This window comes from Petaurus breviceps, unplaced genomic scaffold (genome assembly GCF_028583685.1).
Source record: "Petaurus breviceps papuanus isolate PSGF00001 unplaced genomic scaffold, PetGlider_PUasm1.0 90977, whole genome shotgun sequence".
Taxonomy (NCBI): domain Eukaryota; kingdom Metazoa; phylum Chordata; class Mammalia; order Diprotodontia; family Petauridae; genus Petaurus; species Petaurus breviceps.
Genome location: NW_027187391.1, coordinates 8347324 through 8371092, shown reverse-complemented (window position 1 = coordinate 8371092; position 23769 = coordinate 8347324). Strand labels below are relative to the sequence as shown.

General features: G+C 34.3%; 1 protein-coding gene across 1 annotated transcript in view; it reads left to right on the top strand.

Annotated features, from left to right (window-relative positions):
• The first annotated feature begins 304 nt into the window (after nucleotides 1-304).
• The window catches only part of PEX7 (peroxisomal biogenesis factor 7), a 73631-nt gene continuing 50166 nt past the window's right edge, over nucleotides 305-23769 (top strand). Inside the window, exons 1-5 of the mRNA XM_069077284.1 lie at nucleotides 305-569; nucleotides 3732-3789; nucleotides 4443-4593; nucleotides 12820-12897; nucleotides 13808-13916. Coding sequence (XP_068933385.1) covers nucleotides 440-569; nucleotides 3732-3789; nucleotides 4443-4593; nucleotides 12820-12897; nucleotides 13808-13916 — 526 coding nt within the window. The 5' untranslated portion in view covers nucleotides 305-439. The remainder of the gene's footprint in view (nucleotides 570-3731; nucleotides 3790-4442; nucleotides 4594-12819; nucleotides 12898-13807; nucleotides 13917-23769) is intronic.

The window sequence follows — 23769 nt, the reverse complement described above, 5'->3', positions numbered from 1 at the left end:
ATAATAGAGAATATAATCCGTACAATATATGTACTACGTGCCTGGAACATAGTACGTGCTTAACAAAAGTTTGCTGACTTAATAAAAATAATGCAACCAAAAGGGAGTAATTCCAACAATGCCAAACCGCTCTCATAAATAGCACACGGCTCCTTTAAGGACGAGCTGGAGACTGAAGAGCAGAGTGCGCCGCCTCTGGCTAGCATGGTCACCAGAGGCTTCCGTACTCTTCTCTCTCCGGACCAATCCGAGACTAGAATGCAGGCCCTGAACCGCGCCCATTTCCGCTCTCTTACTTCCAGAAGCTCTCCCGCGAGGTCCTGTCAACCGGGACCGCTTCCGCCTTTCTCCCGGAACTGGAGCCGCCGCCGCCCCGGCTCCCTCGGGAAAGGGGGAGGAAGGAGAGGGGGCGGGGTGCGGGAGGGCGGCTAGGTGGGGTATGAGCGCGGCGCACGGCAGCGGCGCGCAGACGCTGCGGACCCCGGGTCGCCATGGTTACGCGGTGGAGTTCTCCCCCTACTTGCCTGGGCGCCTGGCATGCGCTGCTTCCCAGAACTACGGGATCGCGGGTGAGGCCCCGCCTCTCTCCCGTTGTCCGCTGGGGGGCGCTCGAGGGACCGATGGCGGGGGGCGGGGGCTGCATGACTTCAGTGGGGACCCTTTGCGGGCTGTCAGTCTGTGCACTTTTGGGGGGCGGAGTCCGAGGAGGCCTTGTGTCCCTAAATCTAGCCGTGAGACCCGGGGCTGGTCACTTGACCTCTTTGAGGTTCAAGTTCTTCTTCTGTAAAATGGGGATAATTCTTATACTCTCTATACGAATTATTGAGGACAGTGCTTTAAACCTGTCTATATAAATGTGAATAATTAGTATTATCCTGACAAAAAGGGGATTCATTTTTCTCCCCAAAACCTACCCACCCCCGTTAATTGCACTACTCTGATCCCACAGCCTTAAATATTGTGATCTTATCCCCCTTCCCTTATTACTCTCCTCCCATCTATCACCACCTTCCTTAAATTCTAATTCTGGGATTCTTTCTTTTCGTACCGTCTCCATCCTCATTCTGGCTCCTACCCTCCATCTGCACAGATGCCACCGAACTTTATCTTCTCTCCCTGCCTCTTCTCACTACTTCTGCTGTAATCCACCCTAATCCAGATTTAATTTTTAATATGCAGCTGTATTCCAGGGGCTTCTCAGTGAACAAAATGTTATCCTTCCTGGAATTCAGGAAGTTTCATAGCCTCTTCTTAGCGTGTCTTCCTCACTTACCACCCTCCAGCAGCCTCACCTCTCCTTGACAAATTGCGTTGTTTACTGTTCTGTTAAAAGGCTGCAGATTCTATGGCCCTGAGCTTTTTGTGCGGCTTCACTCCCCCTCCCCTAAATCTTCAATGCTTCCACCTCTCCTCCGAATTCTCAAAGTGCTTTGTTTTTCTAATATGCTTATAATTTTATTTTGAATTATAGTTACATGTGTAGCACCCCTTATTACATTCCCACCCCCATCCCCTATTAGATTTTAAATTATTTAACCATTTAAAAAATTTCTTTTGGCGCTTGGAATCATTCCTTACACATGGTAGATACTTAATAAATATTGGATTAAAGTCTTGATTTTGATCTTGACTCTTCACCTAACTGAATTAAAAATTTGGACAAGCTGCCTTCTTCCCTTTGGGTTTCAGTAAAATGGGTATTATAGTCTGCTCTGTCAATTTCAGAGTTGTAAGCAACAAGTTAATATATGTAATGTGCTTTGAAAAGTAATAATAATAGCTAACTTTATAAAGCACTGTGTGCCATGCTGGCGTTGACACTTTAGAAGATAATGTAACATATAGAGTTAAAGAAAAAAAAATATGTATATATACACATACAGAGTTATTTGATCCTCAAAACAATCCTGGGACATAGGTGATATTATGGTCCCTTTTGTACAGAAGAGGAAACTGAAGCAGACAGGTTAAGTGACTTGCCCAGGGTCACACAGCTATTAAGTGTTTGAGGTCAAATTTGAACTCGGGTCTTCCATCTAGCTGCCATACAAATAAATATAACTACTTTTCTAGCCCACGTGGGTACTTATGGGCTTGGGAGCAATTATTTTATCTTCTCTTAAACATTCAGGAATACCCTTCTTTCATACTCCCCAGTGTGCCTGGTGGTTGAAGAAGCAAAGCTTCTTTTGATTGGGGGGGAACCCCAAAACTATTCTATAGTAATTTGCCTCTTATCCATTGGGCCTCATCAATATACTCTAAACGAAATTGAACCAAAAAATGATCCTTCCTAGTGATCAAACCTGTTTCCTACATGCTATTTAGAAAGAAATGCTGCTTCTCTTGCATGAACATGATACTACTGACCCTCCAGCAACTGGTGTGTGTCTTTGTTTATCAGAAGTGGTAATAGATCTACAAAGGTCTTTCTGTTCTTTTGCCTTTGCTCCACTTATGGTCAACCTTACAGATTTGTAGGATATTTGTCTGGTAATTCAAGTTCTAGTTTTTGGCCACAGGAGAACGAATAGCCATTCTTATCAGCGCCAAGAGCTCATTTTGTGCAAGATGTCCAAGGTAGGCACTGGGGATATGAGAACAAAATTGAAACCATCCTTGCCCTCAAGAACTTTTAGTTTTATTGACAACATGTTTTAACCTGGTGAACTAGCTGGCTTAGACCAGAACTAGCTAGAACAAGCCAGAACAAACCAGCTTTATTGCAGGATGCTTTTTTTCCCTCAATAGAATTTCTCCTATGTCAAAGAATGCTATATATCTTGAAATTAAGAAGAAACTTTATATTTGAAAAGATTTATTTTTATCATTTTCAGAATTATAATAATAATTACTATTAACCAATTATACATAACTAATCTGGCCTTGCATAGAAAAGATATATTCACTTTTTAATCAATCAATCGATAAACATTTATTAAACACTTACTGTTAAGCACTATACTAAGCCCTGGGAATATAAAAGAGGCAAAAGGGGTGGCTAGGTGGCGCAGTGAATAAGAGCGCCGGCCCCAGCGTCGAGAGACCCGGGATTGGTTCCGGCCTCAGATACTTGGCACCCATACAAAATAACTGGCCATGTAAACTTGAGAAAGTTACTTACCCCCAAGTGCTTAAAAAAAAATAAAAAGAGGCAAAAGACAATCCCTGCCCTCAAAAAGCTCACTATCTGGTCATCCACTTAGTAGGCTGAAATTTGTTTAAAAATCTCACATTTTACAGAGAGGCGATAGATTCAGGGTACAGATAGAGACATATTTTTGTACTTGGCCAATTCAGGACTCCATTCTGCTTAGCTATTTATAGTTATAACAACAGGATTTCATTCTCTTCTTTTGGGGGGAGCAGAGGAAGAAAATAGATTTTTGTTAATTGAGAGTACTATTAAACACATAGAAAACTGTCTCATATTTTAAAGATAACTTAAAATAAGTCAAGCTTTTATTATGTGCTTACTATATACCATACCAGTAACTGCAAAAAAGTTTAAAAACATTTCCTTAACTGGAATATTCTCTTTTAAAAGGCAGATTTTGATTGAATAATGATTCCAAGGGAGGAGGGGGGGGAAGATAAAAAATGAATTGTGCTTCCTTACATGAAACCTCGTTGACCTTAGTAGTTTCATAGTACAACTAAGACTGGCTGTAATATTAGTGTTAAACATAACCTTGATTGTTCCCTTTCCCCTCCCTCCTCCTTTCTTTTAGGTTGTGGAACACTCATTGTACTACAACAAAATGAAGCTGGGATTGGACACTTCAGAAGGTAATATAGCTCTAAAATTATTAAACTAACATTTAATGTTCTTATCACTGCCAGTTGAACACAGTTTGAGGGTTTTCCCATAGTTACAATTAGGCTTGTTTTGAATGCATTTGTTTAATAATAAAATAGTTTTATTTGGCAATATACAGAAAATATTTCACAAAGTTGTATGATGTATAACTTCTTTTTTCTTTAAATTTTGATACACCATGCTTCTTTCAAAACTAGTCTTAGCAATCATTTATTTATAATTTTTAAAGTAAAAAACATAAGAAATTTTCTATAAAATATGCAATATTTTCTCCATTGTTTAGCATTGTCAACTCGATTATTCAGGAGCCAGTTATCTAGTCTGTCAATTATTTTATTAAGTTTTACTTTGTTTTTCTCTAGAGACTTTTTCATTAACAAAAAAGTACTTCAATCAGGAAAGGCAAGGATAGAGAAGAGAAAAATATTGAATCAACTAATAAATACCACTACTAAAAGTAAGCTTGTTGGGGAAGTTAATACTGTTGGTCTAAATTGGTATTAAATATTTGCTCTTCCTATGTCCCAGAAAGAATTAAGAATAAAGTGTAGAATTCTGGAGTCATTATTTCATTATCCTTTGTTGTTACTAAAAAATGGTTGTTTTGGTTACCTTGGTGTAGTTTTGACTGGAATGATGGTCTGTTTGATGTGACGTGGAGTGAGAACAATGAACATGTACTAATCACATGCAGTGGAGATGGGTCTCTGCAGCTCTGGGATACTGCTGTAGCCACTGGCCCTTTGCAGGTGTATAAGGAGCACACACAGGAGGTAAGAAGGACCTTTGACTGCACTCTTCTTGTTTTTGTTGTTTAGACATTGGACAGGATATTCTTCAGTTAAGATAGATATCCATATACAGCATCTTTGAATATGGAAAATATTCTCAGGAGGCAATATTATAATTGATGGGCAGCCCCTCTATTTCCAATTCTTTGCCACCACAAAGAGAGCTGCTGTAAATATTTTTGTACAAATAAGTCTTTTCCCCTTTAAAAAAAAATCTCTTTGGGATACAGACCTAGTAGTGGTATTACTGGATCAAAGGGTATGCACAATTTTATAGCTCTTTGAGCATGGTTCCAGATTACTCTCCTGAATGGTTGGATCACTGCACAGCTCCACCGACATTACATTGTGTCCCAGTTTTTCCCCATTCTCTCCAACATTTATCATTTTTCTTTTCTGTCATATTAGACTGGCTAATAGGTGTGAGGTGGTTCTTCAGAGTTGTTTTAATTTGCATTTTTCCACAATCATTTCTGGAAAAGGCATTGAGAGACAAATAGTAGCCTTACTCCCTGTCACTATTAGGAAAAATTCTTGTATTTCTAAGGCAGAATTTCTGATCTTTATAATTAAGAGACTGACAAATGAGCCCCTTACTAGTTTTAAAAAGTAAGAAGGTAGGTGACATACAGAAATTCAGAAGAAGGGTGCTGCCTCTTTATGTATGTGTGCCTATTTTGCATGGTTTGTAAACTTGAGTATCCCAATGAGCAGCACAAACTGTCCTGTTAAATTTTTTCAGTTGTTTTTATGGACCATGGTGTTTTTCAAACATCATGTAATGACTTTCTTTAGGAGTTTAAAAAGTAAAGATCTTACAGGCTTTCTCCATACTGCTCCTAAAAAAAAAATATTTTTCTCTGCCGTTATTGGCTTACTTCAGGATTTTGCAGTCAAAAATTAGTTGTCATTTTTTAGGCCATTAGATAAAACTGAACTGTGTAGCAATTTTTATTCCTGAGTTTCTGATTTATGTGTTACAATTTAAAGATAGAATTTAATAAATTTTCTGTTGTCATATTGTCATAAATGCTGAGACTTATCAACTCACAAACGACTTCTCAAAATATTGAGTTTTAAAGAATGTAACTGTCACTCCTGAAAATCTTTTAAAAACATTGTATTGCTATCTTTCGTTTTTATATACAATGCAGTAAACATTTATTAAGTGCTTATTGTTTGTCAGGCACTGTGCTGTCACTTTAATTTCCAAATATATTCCTTTCCCCTCTCTGGAGATCTATCCTGCATAGTAATGAATGAAAAAAGTAATAGGGAACAAAAGTAGTTCAACAGAACTAACCAACATATCATTAGGGTCTGACAGCACATGTAGTATTCCATAGCCATAGTCTTCCACTTTGGCAAAGAAGGAAGGGAAATATATTTTCTCAGGTCTTCTCCAGGGCCAAGCTTCTTCTTCAATATATTTATGTAGCATTCAGTGTCTTTTTTTCTTCAATTTGCATTTTTTTGTAGTCATTCTATATAATTTTCCTGGTTTTGCTTATGGAAGAAGTTTTTTTGAGTTAAATAAGCAATGAATTTTTACTGCCTATCCAAAATTAGACAAATGATACTTAAATTTGTAATCAAACATGTATTTTGAATAAAATTTGATATTACTCTTTTAGCTAAGAAATTATGAATAACTAAAATCTTACTTCCTTAAAAGTTAGTTCATTGCTTATTATGTCTTTTGATTATGATAGAAGTTGATAAATCTATGTTGGTAGTTGGCAGTTAAAAATAATTTAGAAATGAGAAATGACAATCAGTTAAATAGTAATACGAATTTAGTCTTTTTAGAAATGCCTTGATAAATTTTAAACATAACAAATTTGTGCCCCTCAAAGTTTTTTTCATCTTTTTATGAAGAAATGATGACAATTGATACAAATTAATCATAAGGACTAGACTTTTGATTTTGCTGATATATGGAATTCTTGGATGAGGAAATTCTAGTTGTCTGGGGCAGTGAGAAGTCATGACTTGCCCAGAGTCACACTGCTATTATGTGTAACTTAACTTAGTATTCTGGTTTATGATATTGTAATAAATTATTATTTAAATAATTTTAGGATCTGAAATACTATTTTTAAGGTAAAAATAGGTCATAACTTTGAGTCGGTTTAATAATTTATCTTCTAGAATCCATATTCAGTAGGACATCATGGTTGTGAAAATAAAAATATTAGAATCATATATCTAGAAATAAAAGGAACCCTGAAGTATATTTTACAGAAGAGGCATCAAGAGGGCAAAGGAAGAGGAAGTAATTTGCCCGGGCTTATGTTAGAATTGGAATTGAATTTAAGTTCTCTTGATTCCAGAGCAGGCTCTCTTTCAGATCGTAGACAATCTAGAGAACTTATAATAAAATTAATTTCTCACCTTTTGGTAGAGAGGTGGGGGACACAGAAGTTTTCTGTATACTATAGGCTCTCAAACATAATGGCTATAATTGGATTGTTTTACTTGGTTATCTCCCACCCCCTTCCCCTATCCCCACCCAGCGTGTAGAAGGATTTTTCTAAAGTTTGTAAGGATTCTGTTGGAAAAGAAAGAGAGGAATTGGAAGGGAAATGGCAGTGATGTATAAAGCAAAGCTCCAATGTTTTCAGAAGGATATTGAAACCTTCTCTATGTGTTGTCTCCCCGATTGAAGTGTGAGCTCCTTGAGAGCAGAGACTGTATTGATTTTCTAATTGTATGCCCAGCCCTTAGTACAGTGTGTTGCTCATAGCAGGTCTGCTAATAAATTCTTTTCCATCCATGTAAACAGATAAGAACCACTGATGGGCCTGAGAGGCTGAGCCATTGTAACCTCTCCTTTATTTACTGAGGTTACCTTCTTCTCCAGACTCATGCAACTGGCACAGACCTGGTTTTGTCCTGGAAGAGCTATTCTGCACATGAGCTCCGTCTCCCATCTCTGGGAGCAAAGCTAATTTAAAAAAAATATATTTTTCTTTTTGCTTCAGCTGAAGCACATGTACCTGGCTCATTACTAAAGCAATTAGCCCTTAAAGATGACAGGGCAGTTCCCTCATTGGCCACTGAGCATAAAGATGATTCAGTGGATGTTTCAAAAGAAGGGACCTCACCCTTGGTGCTCTCTTCCCTTCCAGTTTTGAATCCTGTCAGGGATGTTTCAATCCTTCCCAAGAGGAATAAGGGAGGGGTAGCTTGCATTGTCTTCCACCCTGAAATTGAGGCTGGAGGCTGTTATTTGCCCTAGGTCACATGACTAGTACAAACACCAGGTCTTTTGACTCTTAGTACAGTGATCTTTCCATAATATCATGCCTCTGATTTAATATGAGATGACTATTATTGTAATGTTCACAGTGATTTTATAATAATAGTAATACTTAACCTTTTTACACTTATTTTGTTTTTACAATAATTCTATGAGGTAGGTAGTGGAAGCATTATCATCTTCATTTTGCATATCAGGAAATGAATATTGAGAGATAATAAATGACTTGATCTCCACTGTCCATATAGTAAATAACTGACCTTGGGATTCAAACCCAAGTCTTCTGACTTTAAATCAGACTTTAATGACTGCTCTATGTTGTTTCTCTCATGGTGCTTAAGTCCATTGCATTTTCCATTCTGCCATGTTTGTGTCCAACTAAGTAGACAGAAAACAGAAACATTAATGGAATGTACAAATATAAAATGTTTCCTATTTGGTTTATGACTGAGACTTAATGCATTAGTTGTTTAAGTAGGACTGAAACTTGTATGTTTGAAATTCAAATATTTCATTTAAAAGCAGGTAGGCAAACACTATCTTTTCTAGTCAAACATTATATTTTTAATGACTTTGATGTGTTTATTTTACATATTCTTTCATTAAATAAGTTGAATTTAGGGAGGTCAGAGTGAAAAAGACCAGTATTCAAGTCTAATCTGAGGTACCACCTCACACCTATCAGATTGACTAAGATGACAAAACAGTAAAATGATAAATGTTGGAGAAGATGTGGGAAAATTGGAACACTAATGCATTGTTGGTGGAGTTGTGAACTGATCCAGCCATTCTGGAGACCAATTTTGAACTGTGCCCAAAGGCCTATAAAACTGAGCATACCCTTTGACTCAGCAATACCACTTATAGGTCTGTATCCCAAAGTGATCATAAAAATGGGAAAAGTACCCACATTTACAAAAATATTTATAGCAACTCTTTTTGTGGTGGCCAAGAATTGGAAATTGAGGGGATGCCCATCAACTGGGGAATAGCTTAACAAGATATGGTATATGAATGTAATGAAATGCTATTGTGCTATAAGAAATGATGAATAAGCAGACTCTAGAAAAACCTGGAAGACTTATATGAACTGATGCTGAGTGAAGTGAGCAGAACCAGAAGAACATTGTACACAGTAACAGCCACATTGTGTGATGACTGACTTTGATAGACTTAGCTCTTCTCAGTAATGCAAGGATCTAAGACAACTCCAAAAGGCTCATGATGGAAAATACTATCCACATCCAGAGAAGGACCTTTGGAGTCTCAGTGCAGATGGAAGCACACTCTCTTCTTTTTTTGTTGTTTTGTTTTATTTCTTCTTGTGCTTCCTCCCATTGGTTTTAATTCTTCTTTATAACATGGCTAATGTGAAAACAAACAGAAACAAGAAAAGAAAAGAGACATCAGTTAGTATCTCCTCCAAGTAGTTAGTAGTATCGGTAGTCACTGATAAGTCCTCAGGTGATGGTACATACAGAGGATCAGACAGGAAATATGTTTATAACTTTGCAATGAATTCATGTCTTCTGAAATGGTTTTAAGTGGTGGTAAGAGAGATGTACTGTTTATATACAAAAGTAAATCATTGAACAGTAATTGGTGTTATTTTATGAAAGCTCTTTCAGAATAGTAGCTTGTAAGCACAAATTTTATTATCAAAGTTAATTACCAGAGAGTTCATTTTGAATCTTTTTAAGGTTTCACATTTTAATTAAAGCCTATTAAATTAAAACACGTTCCAGAGTTTTTCTAATTCCAGATACCAAACACAGTGGTAAAAGATATGAACCATCCATTTATTTATGCTTGGAAAGGATTTTGAAAATAAATCTTAAGTATTTTATTAGCTTTTTCCAATTATTTTATTACGTAAAATAACAGATTGCATTAAAGTATGAAAAACATCTTTAGTTTCATAAGATGCTAAATTATGGAGTAACTAATGGCATCATTCACCTGAAGTCTGTTTTCTGATAAACCATTAGTATACTAGGAATTCTAATCTGAAATCTTCCAATTCACTGAATTACATTAGAGATTGGAAAAATTATAGATAACTATTTAAAGCATTTCGTCCATATAGGGCCATAAATGTAGTTATCTTTTCTCTGTGTGTGTGTATGTTTGTGTAGTTTATGTATTTGTACACATGAATATGACGTGTGTATGTATTTTTGTGTGTGTGATTTCATTGGTATAGGACATTTCCAATAAGGAAACTTCCTCTACCAATGCAAATGCCCCCCTCAGACACTTATTAGCTGTGTGCTCCTGGACAAGCTGCAGTGCTTCTGTGAACTTCACTTTCCTCATCTATAAAATGAGGGCACTAGATGTGATGACTTTTTTTTTTTTTTGCTTTATGGAGGGGAATTGGGGTTAAGTAACTTGCTCAAGATTACACAGCTAATTTTTGTATTAAGAGTCTGAGGTCAGATTTGAACTCAGGTCCTCCTGACTCCAGGGTGGTGCTCTATTCACTGTGCCACCTAGCCTCCCCAAATGTGATGACATTTAAAGGCTCTTCCTGCTCTAAGTCTATGTGCCTCTTTTTATTAATGCCTGTCTTTTAAGGCCAACGTCATATCTCACTTTTGCCATGCAGATAACCACCCTAGCCCAAAGGAAGATATTCTTTCATTGAACTCCTATAGTACTTCTTGTTTGTACCATTCATTCAGTGCTTAACATGTATTGCCTTTTATTGTTAGTAATCTTTTCACATTTATGTCTTGCTGAATAAATCTGAGCTTTTTAAAGATAGGGACTGTCTTATACTTTTTCATTTCTCATAGAATCTAACAAAGTCATAGAATCCTAGATGTAGAGCTGGACCTCATAGAGGTCATCTAATCCAACCCCTTCATTTTATAGATGACTAAATTTTGACCCAGTGAGATTATACTGACTTTCCCAAGGTCATACATATAGGAAGGCCAGGATTTGAACCCAGGTTTTCTACCTCCAGAGTAGGTGTATTTTTTTCAATGTACATGCTTCCTCCTTTTCATGTGTTTTTTTTTTAATCATAAGTCATTATTTTATTTGGTTTATATTTGGGGAAACCAACACAGTAGTACTTCCTTACAGTTCCTGAAGTTACTATTCTTGACACTAAACATTAATAGTGCTAAATGTAATATTTTCCCTTTATTTTTGAAAACTCATTACCAGGTTTGCCACAGTCCAGCTTAGGAAAATATCTATTCTGGTTCAGCAATTTGCATGAGTGAGCATACACCTTGCAAATAGTAGGCACTCAAATAATGATGGATTTGACAGTCATTTGTTTCTTTCCTTGTTTTTCAATAAAGAGCCTTTTATCCCACCAGTATATCTGTCTTGTTCTTAGTTCTGGTCTGTGTCTGCAGTTCTCATATGTTTTGTTGCTTGACAGACAAAACTATTTTTAAAAAATTATAATATGCATTAATTTTAGTAGGATTCAAAAAGAAGACTGTAACAGTGTGGTTTTCTCTGCCACGCTTCTTTACTCTGATCCACTGGAGTCACATTCTAATTTTTAAAGGAGAGGACAAACTGTTTAATCAACCTAGAATTATATGGACCTTGACAATATGATTTCTTCTGTGTTTTATTGATATAATTTAAAAGATTTTTTAATGCATTTTCTTAGTACCTTTCCTGCCCTGTTAGAAATCTCTTTTGTAATAATGAGTACAGTTAAAGAAATGAAACCAGCACATTGATTATATCTGACAGCATATGCATCAGGGAGATGATTCTCTTTGGAAGTTATCTTGCAGCTATATGTTAGGTCATTTCAATACTTAAAGGTTTTGTGTTTTTGCCAGATCTTTACCAATGCAAACTATAGCCCTTCTTTGACTTATTTAATGGTCTTCGAAAGTGATTAGAACTGAAAAATTCATTAGCCTGTAACCAGACACTGATGATAGCTTTTCTGAATTTAGCTAGGCTGGTTCTCAGTCAACAGGTATTCATTAGCATGGCATACTCATTTTGCTGCTCTTCTTCCAAACTTTTGAGAACCCTGCTTTACTCCACATCATGATGAGGTATCAAGATGGGACTCGAAAGGAAGCACTTATCTTCCAAATTTAAAAAATACCCTTTTGTTCCTACCTTGTAAGTGTATGAAGATTAATTATGTTAAGTATTTAACCATCTTAGTATATACAGCAGATAGAATTTACATTTATTATAACCAGGATTTAGTGATATGTATCTTCTTAGTAACAGAAATCATACTGGCATATGAAAGCCAAAAAGTGACCTGCTGGATAATTACATTTGCATCATTATTAAATTCAATAAGTATGCCTAGGTGATATTTGCATAAATATATTCACATAGATATTTAAACATTTTGTTAAATTCAGCATATAGTATTGATCTATACAATCTATAGTAAAAAATGAGATTTTCATTGATTTTCTCATGTTAACTGACCAGAGGACTAAAAGCAGTAAGAAATAGATGAAAAAAGCAGTACAGGATAACTAAGCTGTTTACCATGAGATTGGAAAATTCATACCCATTCCTATAAGTATCCTCTAAGAAAGGCCAGATATGGATATTAATTTAATTTTAATGCCATCTGATAAACATTGACTAAGCATGCTTTTTGAAATGACTAACTTTCTAATCTGCCTTGACATTTCTTTGGGGTGCTGCAAACAGTGATATATTGGTAGTATAAAAAAGTGTGATTTTTTTTTTTAGGAAAGAGATTTTAGAATATGCTGTAGAAATATTTTAAAGTAGAGTAGATTCTCATTTTCCACGTTTAGGTACAATAAAATTGAATGATTGACCAAATGACTTTGTTTCTTAGATACTAATCCACAGTTTCTAAGATATCGCCATTTTTATGCTAAAAAATAAGACTTGATTCCTGTAATTTAATACCATTAAGATATTAATATGATAGCATATTGAAAGTTTTAAAATATTTTTAGGTTTATAGTGTTGACTGGAGCCAAACCAGAGGTGAGCAGCTTGTGGTGTCTGGCTCATGGGATCAAACAGCCAAACTGGTAAGTTAAAGCATTCAAGACAAACAGATCATTTCCCTCAAAAGTTATCCCTTTTAACAAAGAGTAAAAGAAAAAAAGAGGAAGGAAAAGAGAAGCCAGTTCAGCAAAACTAGCAACATCAACTGAGTGTGGCAGAATATGTGGTATTCTAAGCCCATAATCCCTTAACTCTGCAAATAAAGGATGAAGGTGTCTTTTGTCTCTGCTTCTTCTAGCCATATTAGTTCTGTGAGGTTTGACATCATCATAATAGTAGTGGTAGTAGTAGTATAAGTAGTGTGTGTATAATATTTATATTTACTTATAAGAAGTACTTATATAACAGTTTAAGGTTTGCAAAGTTCTTTACAGATGTTATCATTTGATCTTTGCATCAATCCTGGGAAATCGGTGCTATTATTATCCCAATTTTACAGATGAGGAAACTGGGACAGGCAGAGGCTAAGTGACTTACTTGCACAGGATCAAATAGCTAGTAAATTGCTGAAGTCAAATTGAACTGAAGCCTAGTACTCTATCCACTGTGTCACCTAACTGCCTCATCCCCCAATATTTCATTGGTAGTCTGTTCAAACTAGTTATTGCTTTTTGGGTTCTCTGTACGTGGCCAAGTCACTACCTGTCTCAGTTTCTGCATCTGTAAAATCAGGATAATAGCACCTACCTCCCAGGATTGTCATGGGGATACAGTAAGGTAATATTTAAATGCTTTGGAAATATTAAAGTACTATATAAATGCTTTGGAAAGGGGGGCACATAATTAGCTTTGTTTATGTTAAGAATTTTAAGCATTTTGAATTTTATATGTGTGTATATAATTACATACACACACACATATATATACACACTGTATGTTAAATTCTTTATCTAAATATATTATTCAGATACTAATTTATTCATTTATTTGTAGTGGGATCCAGCTGTTGGAAAGTCACTGTGTACTTTTAGAGGCCATGAAGGTGTCATTTATAGCACAATTTGGTCACCCCACATCCCTGGTTGTTTTGCTTCAACCTCAGGTAAATATGTTGATACTTGTTCAAAAGTTATTGTAGTGAATGACTTGCCTTGTTTTCTCCAGTAGATGGCGTTCTGTATCTTACCATCAGGGAAAAAACAGATTAATAAAGGTTTGTAATTATTATGAGCTTCTGTTCTGATCTTTATGTTGTTGATTCTTTTCTAGTACATTGCCAGCAGTTACGGTTCCCTAAGGTTTATTTCTTTTTTGATAATCTTGCTCACTACTGATTTTAGTCAACTTGTTTGTCTGACCTCATCCTCGCTTCTGTTACTATTTTCTTCATTTTGGTTACTATAGACTTAATGTATCTCTCTTAATATAATGTCTCTTTTGCTCTTGCTTGTCTTACTTGAAAGCTTGGTGTGAAGCAACTTTTAAAGTAGATATTGGCAAGACTTTTAGTTGATAAAAAAAATCTGTTTCTATATATGTGCCTAAATTGTGTATTATTTTAAGAAGAAATTATAATTGGACTTGAAAGCAGTACTAGTATGGTAACCTGGAATTTGGCATATAGTTTAAAAATCATTAGAGGTAAGGATGTTGGATATTTTCACTTTTCATCCTTAGTTAGGAAAATATAAATATTCCAAATAGGATAGATAACATGTTAATTATATTACATATATGAAAGTATAATGTATAAAATTGTGTTTGGTTAAAACAAAAATTGTAAAGGAGGATTCGACACAATTCTTTTCTTGGATCTGTTGTTGATTTATAAAAACAACTGCCATTACACTTTAAGGTTTAGAAAGCATTTTTCTCACAGCAGTCCTGTGAAGTAGTTATTGCAAATATTTCCATATTCTCTTATTTCATAAAAAAAAGAAACTGAGTTTCAGAAAGGTTAAACATCTTTGCTCAATGTTAGACAGCTGCCAGGTGGCAAGAGAATATCCCAGACTTCAACCTTCAGGATTCCAATTCCAGCTTTCTTTCTTCTATGCTAAATGTGCCAAAGCCAATGTCAATCATTGGCCAGGTAAATGACAATTTTTACTGATCCCCCAAACTTTTACTTCTTAAAATTTTGAATACTGTCTCTCCCTTCTCCGTGACCTACTACTTTTCCGTCTCAGTTCACAGTCCAGTTGCTGTGCTGAGGCTGTAGATATTTTTTTTAATAAAGCAATTGAGGTTAAGTAACTTGCCCAAGGTTACATGGCCAGTTTTTTCTTTCTGTGTGTGTTCATGGGTGTTAAGTATCTGAGGCCGGAACCAATCCCGGGTCCTCCCGACTCCAGGGCTGGCGCTCTTACTCCTAGCCACCTAGCCACCCTGGCTGTAGATATTTTACAGCTCTCCATGTCATTTGGATTGAGAAATACTGGTCTAAACAGTTTTTTAAATTGCAGGATTTGGAACTAAAACGTATCTTATGGGTGGTAATGGTAAGATGTAGAGTGTAATTGTTCAACTATATTATTTTGCAGATGTTATTTTTAGAGGTATACTTCCCCAGATAATAAAAATCTTCTAACTGAGCACTTTTACATATATTATCTAATTTTTCTTTGAAATATGTTAAATAGGTTGGTTATTAGCTCTGTTTTACAGGTATAGAAATGAAAGTAATGAATGTATAAAGAATGAATGATTTAGTCATACAGCCAAAGGTGGGGGTTACACTAAAACTCAGGTCTCAGGTCTCCTCAGCTCTGTCCACCAGATCATTCTGCTTCATTAGACACATAAGAAGATAAAACTTGTATTTATACAATGTGTGCAAAATAAAAAGTATTATTAGATTTGCTTCTTTTAGTTTGATAAAAGAAATAGTTTCTACTATAATTTTCATCTTTATTGATTTCAGGGCAGCAACACTTTTGCTTTCCATTTCGGAAGCTTTAATTTAAAATGTTGAAATGGTCATATACAATCAGAATAACTAAGCTAATTAGATCCTTGTAGAACTTTTCAAAAACCTTTAACTCCAAACTATTGCAAATAAGCCCAGGTTGTGAATCTGAAATATTTTTAAATTACTTCAAAGTAATCTTTTTCAATTCATCTTTCTTATTTTGGGTATCAAATCTTATCTAAGATTTTCTCATCTAATTAGTGGCTGATTAGTACTGCCCCCTCCTTTTATCTAATATCAGCATCTGTGCTTAAAGCAGTAGGTAGAATAAGAGCTATTGTATTATTAACTCATTATTGAATTAATTGGGGTAGTGAGAACCTCAGTGTCCTTGGTTATTGGATCACTTTGGCCTGACAGTTTTGCTTGCCTTTATTTTTATTATTGCATAGAATCTCTTCTACTTCATTATTAGATTTCTTTTTCTTTTTCAGTGATAAAAGTAATAAATGGCCCATGATTTCTAGATGTAGGTAGAAGACATTCAGACTTGGAGATCTACAGGTGAATTATAGACAGATACTGAAGTTTAACTGATTCTGCTTCTTAAAATCCAGTATCATCAATGAGTGATTTTTTTTAAAGTCTTAACTATTGTAGAGAGAGACACTTATTTGAAGAATGTCTTCTCATTATGGAAATGGGCAATATTGCTTTCTTAACAGGATAAGTTGCTTATAGTGTGTGTCACCTCATTTTATTGCTTTTTGGATCACTGATTAGTTGTCGATCATTATACAAAGACAAAAAATAGTGAAATAGTTCCTGCCTGAAATAACTTTTATTATGTTAGGGGATTACATATATAAGCATTTAAAAAAATAAGTACAGTGCAATTTTGTGGGAGGAGGCACTCACAGCTGGAGGGATCAGGAAAGGGTCACCTTTAGAAAATCGTCTTTAACTTGAATTCTAAAAGAAGCTAGGAATTCTAAGAGGCAGAGGTGAGGAAGTGGAAGAGGAGGAAAATTCTGGGAATAGAAGGCAGACTTTGCAAAGGCACAAAAATGAGCGATGGAATGTCATGTGTGAGGAAAAGCAAGACCGGTTTGTGCGGCTGGACCATAGAGTGCATAAAGAAGGGGAATAAAGTATAATAAGACTGGAAAGATAGTTTGGGGCCACATTGTGAAAGGTTATAAATGTCAGAAAGAGAAATATGTATTTGATCTGAAAGGGAATCACTGGATTTTATTGAGCAAAGAAATGGTATGGTCAGATTGGTGCTTTAGGAATGTTAATAAAAATTCTACTTTGCTTCTTGTATTGGGCACAATTTTATTATTATTTTCAGATTTAAAAACTGCATTAATTATAGGTGCTTTGTACATAATTTCTTCCATCCCTAACATTAAATCTTTTAGGGATTGACCCAATAATGCAGTATTTTTGCTGTCACCTTTCTTTCAGCTGTTTGCTTCCTTTCTAATTTTTAGTCACACCGTAACATAACACTAAACTAGGCAATAGGATCATAATATGTAGAGCCTAAAGTGACTTTGTAGGTCTATATCAGAGTTATAATTATGCTAGTATTAATTCGTGCAATTTTGAAATGAATTAACCCTCTTCTTTCATATATAGTGATAGGTTTCACATTATGTAGTGATTTAATATTAAATGTTAATGAGCAAATCAGTTTTGGCATTATTTTAAGGCAATTCTTACATGTTTTAATTGATGAATGTTTCTGGGAGGTCCACAGTTTAATTCTGTATCTAAACATTATTTGGTTTGTTCTGTTTTCCACAGAGGCATATTTATCTTCAGTATCTAGTGAAATGTCCCAATAATACCAACAAGGGGGTATTAATTCTTGGTAATCTGGAATAGTTTGATATTAAAATTATTTTATTAATATAGAACTGGCCTTTAGCTCTAAAGCCACTAAAACAAATGAGTGATTTTAGGGTCCCACAATAAATTCTTGCCTTTCCATAGAGCCATCATAAAGACTATATTAAATGTGTTTCCATTTAGAGTAAAACAAGAATGAATCATCAGAGAGCACCTTTTGGCAATTTTCATAACTAAATAAATTTAGGGGCTTGGTGTTGTGTTTGGAAATACAATTTTCTGCCTCAGTTTCCTCACCTGTGAAGTGAAGGATTTGCATTAGATGAAATTCAAGGCCCTTACTAACTTTAAGTCTACGATCCTGCCTTAGACATTGTTGAGAACTAAGTACAATTTCCTTGCCTTAGCTATGTTATACTGTCCTTAGATTACAGTCATGTTTTATAAATAAAAATAGTGATTTCTTCATTTGTGTCCATATGTCCAGGTTCTTATTCTAGTAGTGATTGAGTTTTAAATATTTTAACAAAAAATTATAAACTAATGCCACAATGGTTATTTAAATGTCAGGCCACAATCGTGTATTAAAAGCTCTTTGTTTGGGTTGAGTCATATACACCTTGTCTTTTCCCACGTATCTTTTGTATCGTGTGGTATATGTCATGTTGACATTGGGTTTAGAAAATAGAACATTCAGCTATGACGAAAGAACAAAACCTCAGCAGAATTTAATGACTTGCATGTTGGGAGTTTCCAATATGAGGTCAAAAATTAGCTTTTTAGATCAACTGTACAGTATAAACAGCAGTTAAGAACAATATCCTTTTAGTGAACAGAATTCTTTGGTGTTAAATAATAATAGAAAAGATCCTTTATGACATTTCTCTAATGAGACCTGTTTGTTACAAATGCACTGACTTTAATACTCTAAAAGTAAAGAAAAAAGAGGTTGTTTGATGACAATCAAGAATTACTTCTACAAATAATTGATTCTATTCTTATTTTCTTTTTGTTGTTTTCATTTGAATCTGAGTTGGAGTTTGGCAAAAATCATGTCACTGGCCATATAATTTTTAAAAAATTCATTAGAAACTTTGTTCAAGTAATTATTACCTTGAAGTAATGACATTCATCATGGTGGTTAACAAGCTTTTCTTTTTTCACATTATGGCTAAATAGCACTATCTTTCCCTTAGCCACTTTCTTTTTCTCTTCCTTCTTTTTGCAACTCCTTTACTAAAATACTGAAAGAGCAAAAGTGTAGGTTTTGATTGAAGTAAAAGAGTTGACAGAATTACAGTTTGTCAGAATTAAAAAGAGTCTGAAACTCTCTTTTTTAAAATAGATACATAGTTATCTTTTATAACATTTGAGGGTGATGAAGGGAGGATAAAGAGGTATAGTCTGACTTGTTAATTTGGGATGAGAATGGCATTAAAGGGTGGTATGCTTGTTGGGGGTTTTGTTGTATATAAACTATATTGATGCTTAACTTTATGAAACTCAGATGATTTAGGAAGAATTTTTCTTAAAAACTTTGACATCTTGAGGATAGAATATTACCTAGTCACCTTCTTTCTTCTTTCTGCTGTTTCTCCTCTCCTCACCCATCTATATAAGTACTTCCTCCAGCAGTGAAATCTCAATACAAGGACAATTCATTCAATATAATTCTTGTCTGTGTCTTTCCCACGGGGGAAAATCCAACATGCTGGAGGCCTTTCTTTGGTTCTTTTTACATATATGTATATACATATACATATACATATTTATTCCTCTCCACCAAAACAAATTGTAGAATAAACAAACAAATAAATAAATCCCAACCTCCATAAACACACAAAACTTAATTGTGAATTATTGTACATATATTATTTTTTTTTTTCTTTTTGGAGTGGCAATTGGGGTTAAGTGATTTGCCCAAGGTTAGTACGTGTTAAGTGTCTGAGGTCAGATTTGAACTCAGATCCTCCTGACTCCAGGGCTGGTGCTTTCTTGACTGTGCCACCTAGCCGCCCCTTGTACATATATTTTGATATTTGTGCATTGACAAAAGAAACAAATACTAGATGTAGTATTAACCAAGGTAGCACCAGTTTCACTCATTATATTTACAATTAATTGGGGTAGCTAGGTGGTTCAGTGAATAGAGCACAGCTGTTAAGTGTCAGAGGTAAGATTTGAATTCAGGTCTTTCTGCCCAGTGACACCAGAAGTCCTGATTAGTGAATACTATGTTAGAAGTCCACAATATCAGGCTAGTTGATCCAGCCATACTTTTGTTTACCTCCTGTCATCTTTTCGATAGTTGCATTGCTTCCCACATCAGAGACTAGGTATTGGCAAACTTAACCCTTTCAATTTCAGATGTCTCATGTTTGTTGCCCTGAGGTCATGATTGGTGGGTACTTCATATTTGGCCCATTATAATGGACCAGATGTTCCAACTATGCTTGACTTTATTCTTCTGACATCTTCTGACTAGCCTCCCTGCTATTTTGTGTACAGTACAGCCTTTTAGGTATCCCTCTATTTGCCAGTTTTGGAACCATAATCAGATTATCCCTTCATTTACTACCGTCCCTGTATCTTCTCCAACCAAAATTTCCCTCCTTAGCCATCACTCCCATAGTTGTGTTGTCTTCTCCTATTAGAATGTAAGCTCCTTAAGGACAAAGACTGTGTTCACTTTTGTATTTGTGTCTTCAGCTTAGCACAAGGCATGGCACATAATAGTGTTTAATGAATCTTTTCATTCACTACTAATTCCAAGTGAAGCCTCTATCTATTATGTCATGCTACCTCTTATTATTCCATACTATTTAAAAAAATTAATCCATAATCTAACCAGTAGTAAATTAGTATGCTTGTTTTTCCACATCTCCTCTAGCACTGACTTTTGTCTTTCTGTTTTGATGGTTAAAAAAGGAAACTCAGATTTATTTTAATCTTTATTATTTTATTTATTTATTATTTATATATTTATATTTATATAATTATATATATAAATTAAATATATATAATATTAAATATATTATAATAAATATTAAAATTCTATTCTATATTCTATATATATCTAATATTCTATAAAATATTAAAAAAATATTAAAATTAAAATAATAAAAATTAAAATAAAAAATTAAAATTATTAAAAATAAAAAATTAAAATTAAAATAATAAATTAAATATATATATAATATATTTATATATTATTTATTTATTTATTAGTGATTTTGTGCTTTTCCAGTAGGTTTTCCAAGGGGTCTCTGGAACTTCTCAGATCAGAATTTTTAATCCTTTTGAAGTTTTATGTCTTTGCAATATTGTTAATGTGTACATTTTTCTCTTGATTTTGTTCACTTCACTAAACATTAGTTCATAAAAGTCTTCCTAGGTTTCTTTGAATCCATCCCCTTTATCATGTTTAATGTTTATTTGTGTTATGGTAATTTATGTTATTTGAAGAATTGCCTCTTTATTCTTTGACATCCATCTATTTGAAAATGACAGATTTCTATACATTTTTGTCAGTTTTTTTGTCAGTTACCTATAGATTTTAGATATCAAAATTTTTTCATAGATGCTTAATGTAATGGTGCTTTCTTCCAGTCTATTACTTTTCTTCTAATTCTAGATGCATTGCTTTTATTTGTGCTAAAGTCTTTTAGCTTATATTCTAATTTAAAAAATTTTTTGATTATATAAAAATTTGCTTTTTATTATTTGTTGTCATAGCTTGAGTTTTCTAGTTATCCATTGTTGTGAATTTTCCTCTAAAATTTTTAATTTTTTTCCTCTCCCACTAAAGAAAAAAAAGACAAAGAAAACCCTTGACCCAAATACAAAATAAAGCAAATTCTTCAATCTACTTTTTGAGTCTCTCACCTTTCTGTCAGGAGGTGGGGTAGTGTTTCATCAAATGTTCTCTAGAACCTCGCAGATCAGAATTTTAAAGCTTTTCGAAGTTTTATTTCTTTGCAGTGTTGTTAATGTGTACATTTTTCTCGATTCTGTTCACTTCAGTAAACATTAGTTCATAAAAGTCTTCCTAGGTTTCTTTGAATCCATCCCCTTTATCATGTCTTTTTTTTTTTTGCAGCACTGTGGCTCCTTGTTAGCACAAAAAGATCTGCTTCAAATACGTGTGTGTGTCTGTGTGTGTCTTTTTTTTTCTCTTTCTTTAATTTCTTTGAGGTATAGGCCTTGTAATGGTATCACTGACAGGTATTCCTCATTCATTGACTTTTGGGGCTTTGTTACCTGTCGCTTTCCTGACTGGCTGTAACTAGTTTAAAGCACCACCAAGCAGTGCATTGAGGGAACTGTTTTCCTGTTGAGCCCCTACCATTTGTCATTTTCCCTTTTTTTTTTTTTTACTTTTTCAATCTGTTGGGTGTGAAATGTAACTTCAGAGTTGCTTTAATTTGCATTCTTTTAATTAGTGATTTGGAGCATTTTATTCATGTGACTTTTGATAGCTGGGGTGGAATTTATTATGCTTCAGCTAAAGCAAAGAAAGCAGGGTAGCAATCATGATCTCAGACAAGCCAAAAGCAAAAGTAGATCTAATTCAAAGAAATAAGGAAGGAAACTATATCTTCCTGAAAGGTACCATAGACAGTTTAGTCATATCAGTACTAAACATGTCTGCACCAAATGATATGGCATCTAAATTTTTGAAAGAAAAGTTGAATAAGTTGCAGGAGGAAATAGTAAAACTATACTAGTGGGGGACTTCAGTTATCCCCTCTCAGAACTAGATAAATCTAACCAAAATATAAAAAAAGAAAGAAGTTAAGGAAGTGAATAAAATTCTGGAAAAGTTAAATATGATAGATTTCTGGGAAAAACTGAATGGTGATTCAAAGAAATATACCTTTTTCTCAGTAGTACATCGTACCTACACAAAAATTGATCATGTATTAGGACATGAAAACCTCTCAATCAAATGCAGAAAAGCAGAAATAGTAAATACATACTTTGCAGATCATAATGCAATAAAAATTACATTCAATAATGAATGATGGAAAGAGAGATTAAAATTAATTGGAAACTAAATAATCTAATCATAAAAAATAAATGGGTCAAAGAATGAATCATAGAAACAGCTGATAATTTCATTAAAGAAAATGACCACAGTAAGACAACATACCAAGATTTATGGGATGTGGCCAAAGTGGTACTTAGGGGAAATTTTATGTCTCTGATTGCTTAAATCAGTAAAATAGAGAAAAAGCAGATCAATGAATTGGGCATACAACTAAAAAACTAGAAGAACAAATTAAAAATCCCCAATTAAATGCCAAATGGGAAATCCTAAAAATCAAAGGAGAGATTAAATTAAAAATAAGAAAACCATTGAACTAATAAAACTAGAAGCTGGTTTTATGAAAATAATAACAACAATAAAATAGATAAATCATTGGTTAATTTGATTAAAAAAGGAAAAAAAGAAAACCAAATTACTAGTATTGAAAATGTAAGGAGTGAATTAACCACCAATTAAGAGGAAATTAAAGAAAATTGTTAGGAACTATTTTGCCCAATTGTGTGCCAATAAATTTGACAATCTAAGTGAAAGTGGATGAATATCTATAAAAACACAAATTGACTAGATTAACAGAAGAAGAAATAAAATAAATAACCCTGTCTTGGAAAAAGAAATTGAACAAATCATCATTAAACTTCCTAAAAAAAAATCCCCAGAACCAGGTGGATTCACAAGCAAATTCTACCAAACATTTAAAGAACAGTTAATCCGCATCCTATATGAAGTGTTTAGAAATATAGGCAAAAAAGGAGTTCTACCACCTGATTATGGTGCTGATACCTAAAACAAGAAGGGCCAAAATAGAGAAAGGAAATTATTGACCAATTTCCCTGATGAATATTGATGCAAAAACTTTAAATAAATACTAACAAAGATGACAGCAATATACCACAAGGACCATACACTATGACTAGGTGGGATTTATACTAGGAATGTAGGGCTGGCTCAGTATTAGGAAAACTATCAGCATAATTGCCCATATTAAAAACAAAATCAACAGAAATCATGATTATCTCAATAGATGCAGAAAAAACCTTTGACAAAATACAGCACCCATTCCTATTAAGAATACTAAAGAACATAGGAATAACTGGAACTTACCTTAAAAAGATAAGTAATATTTTATCTAAAACCATC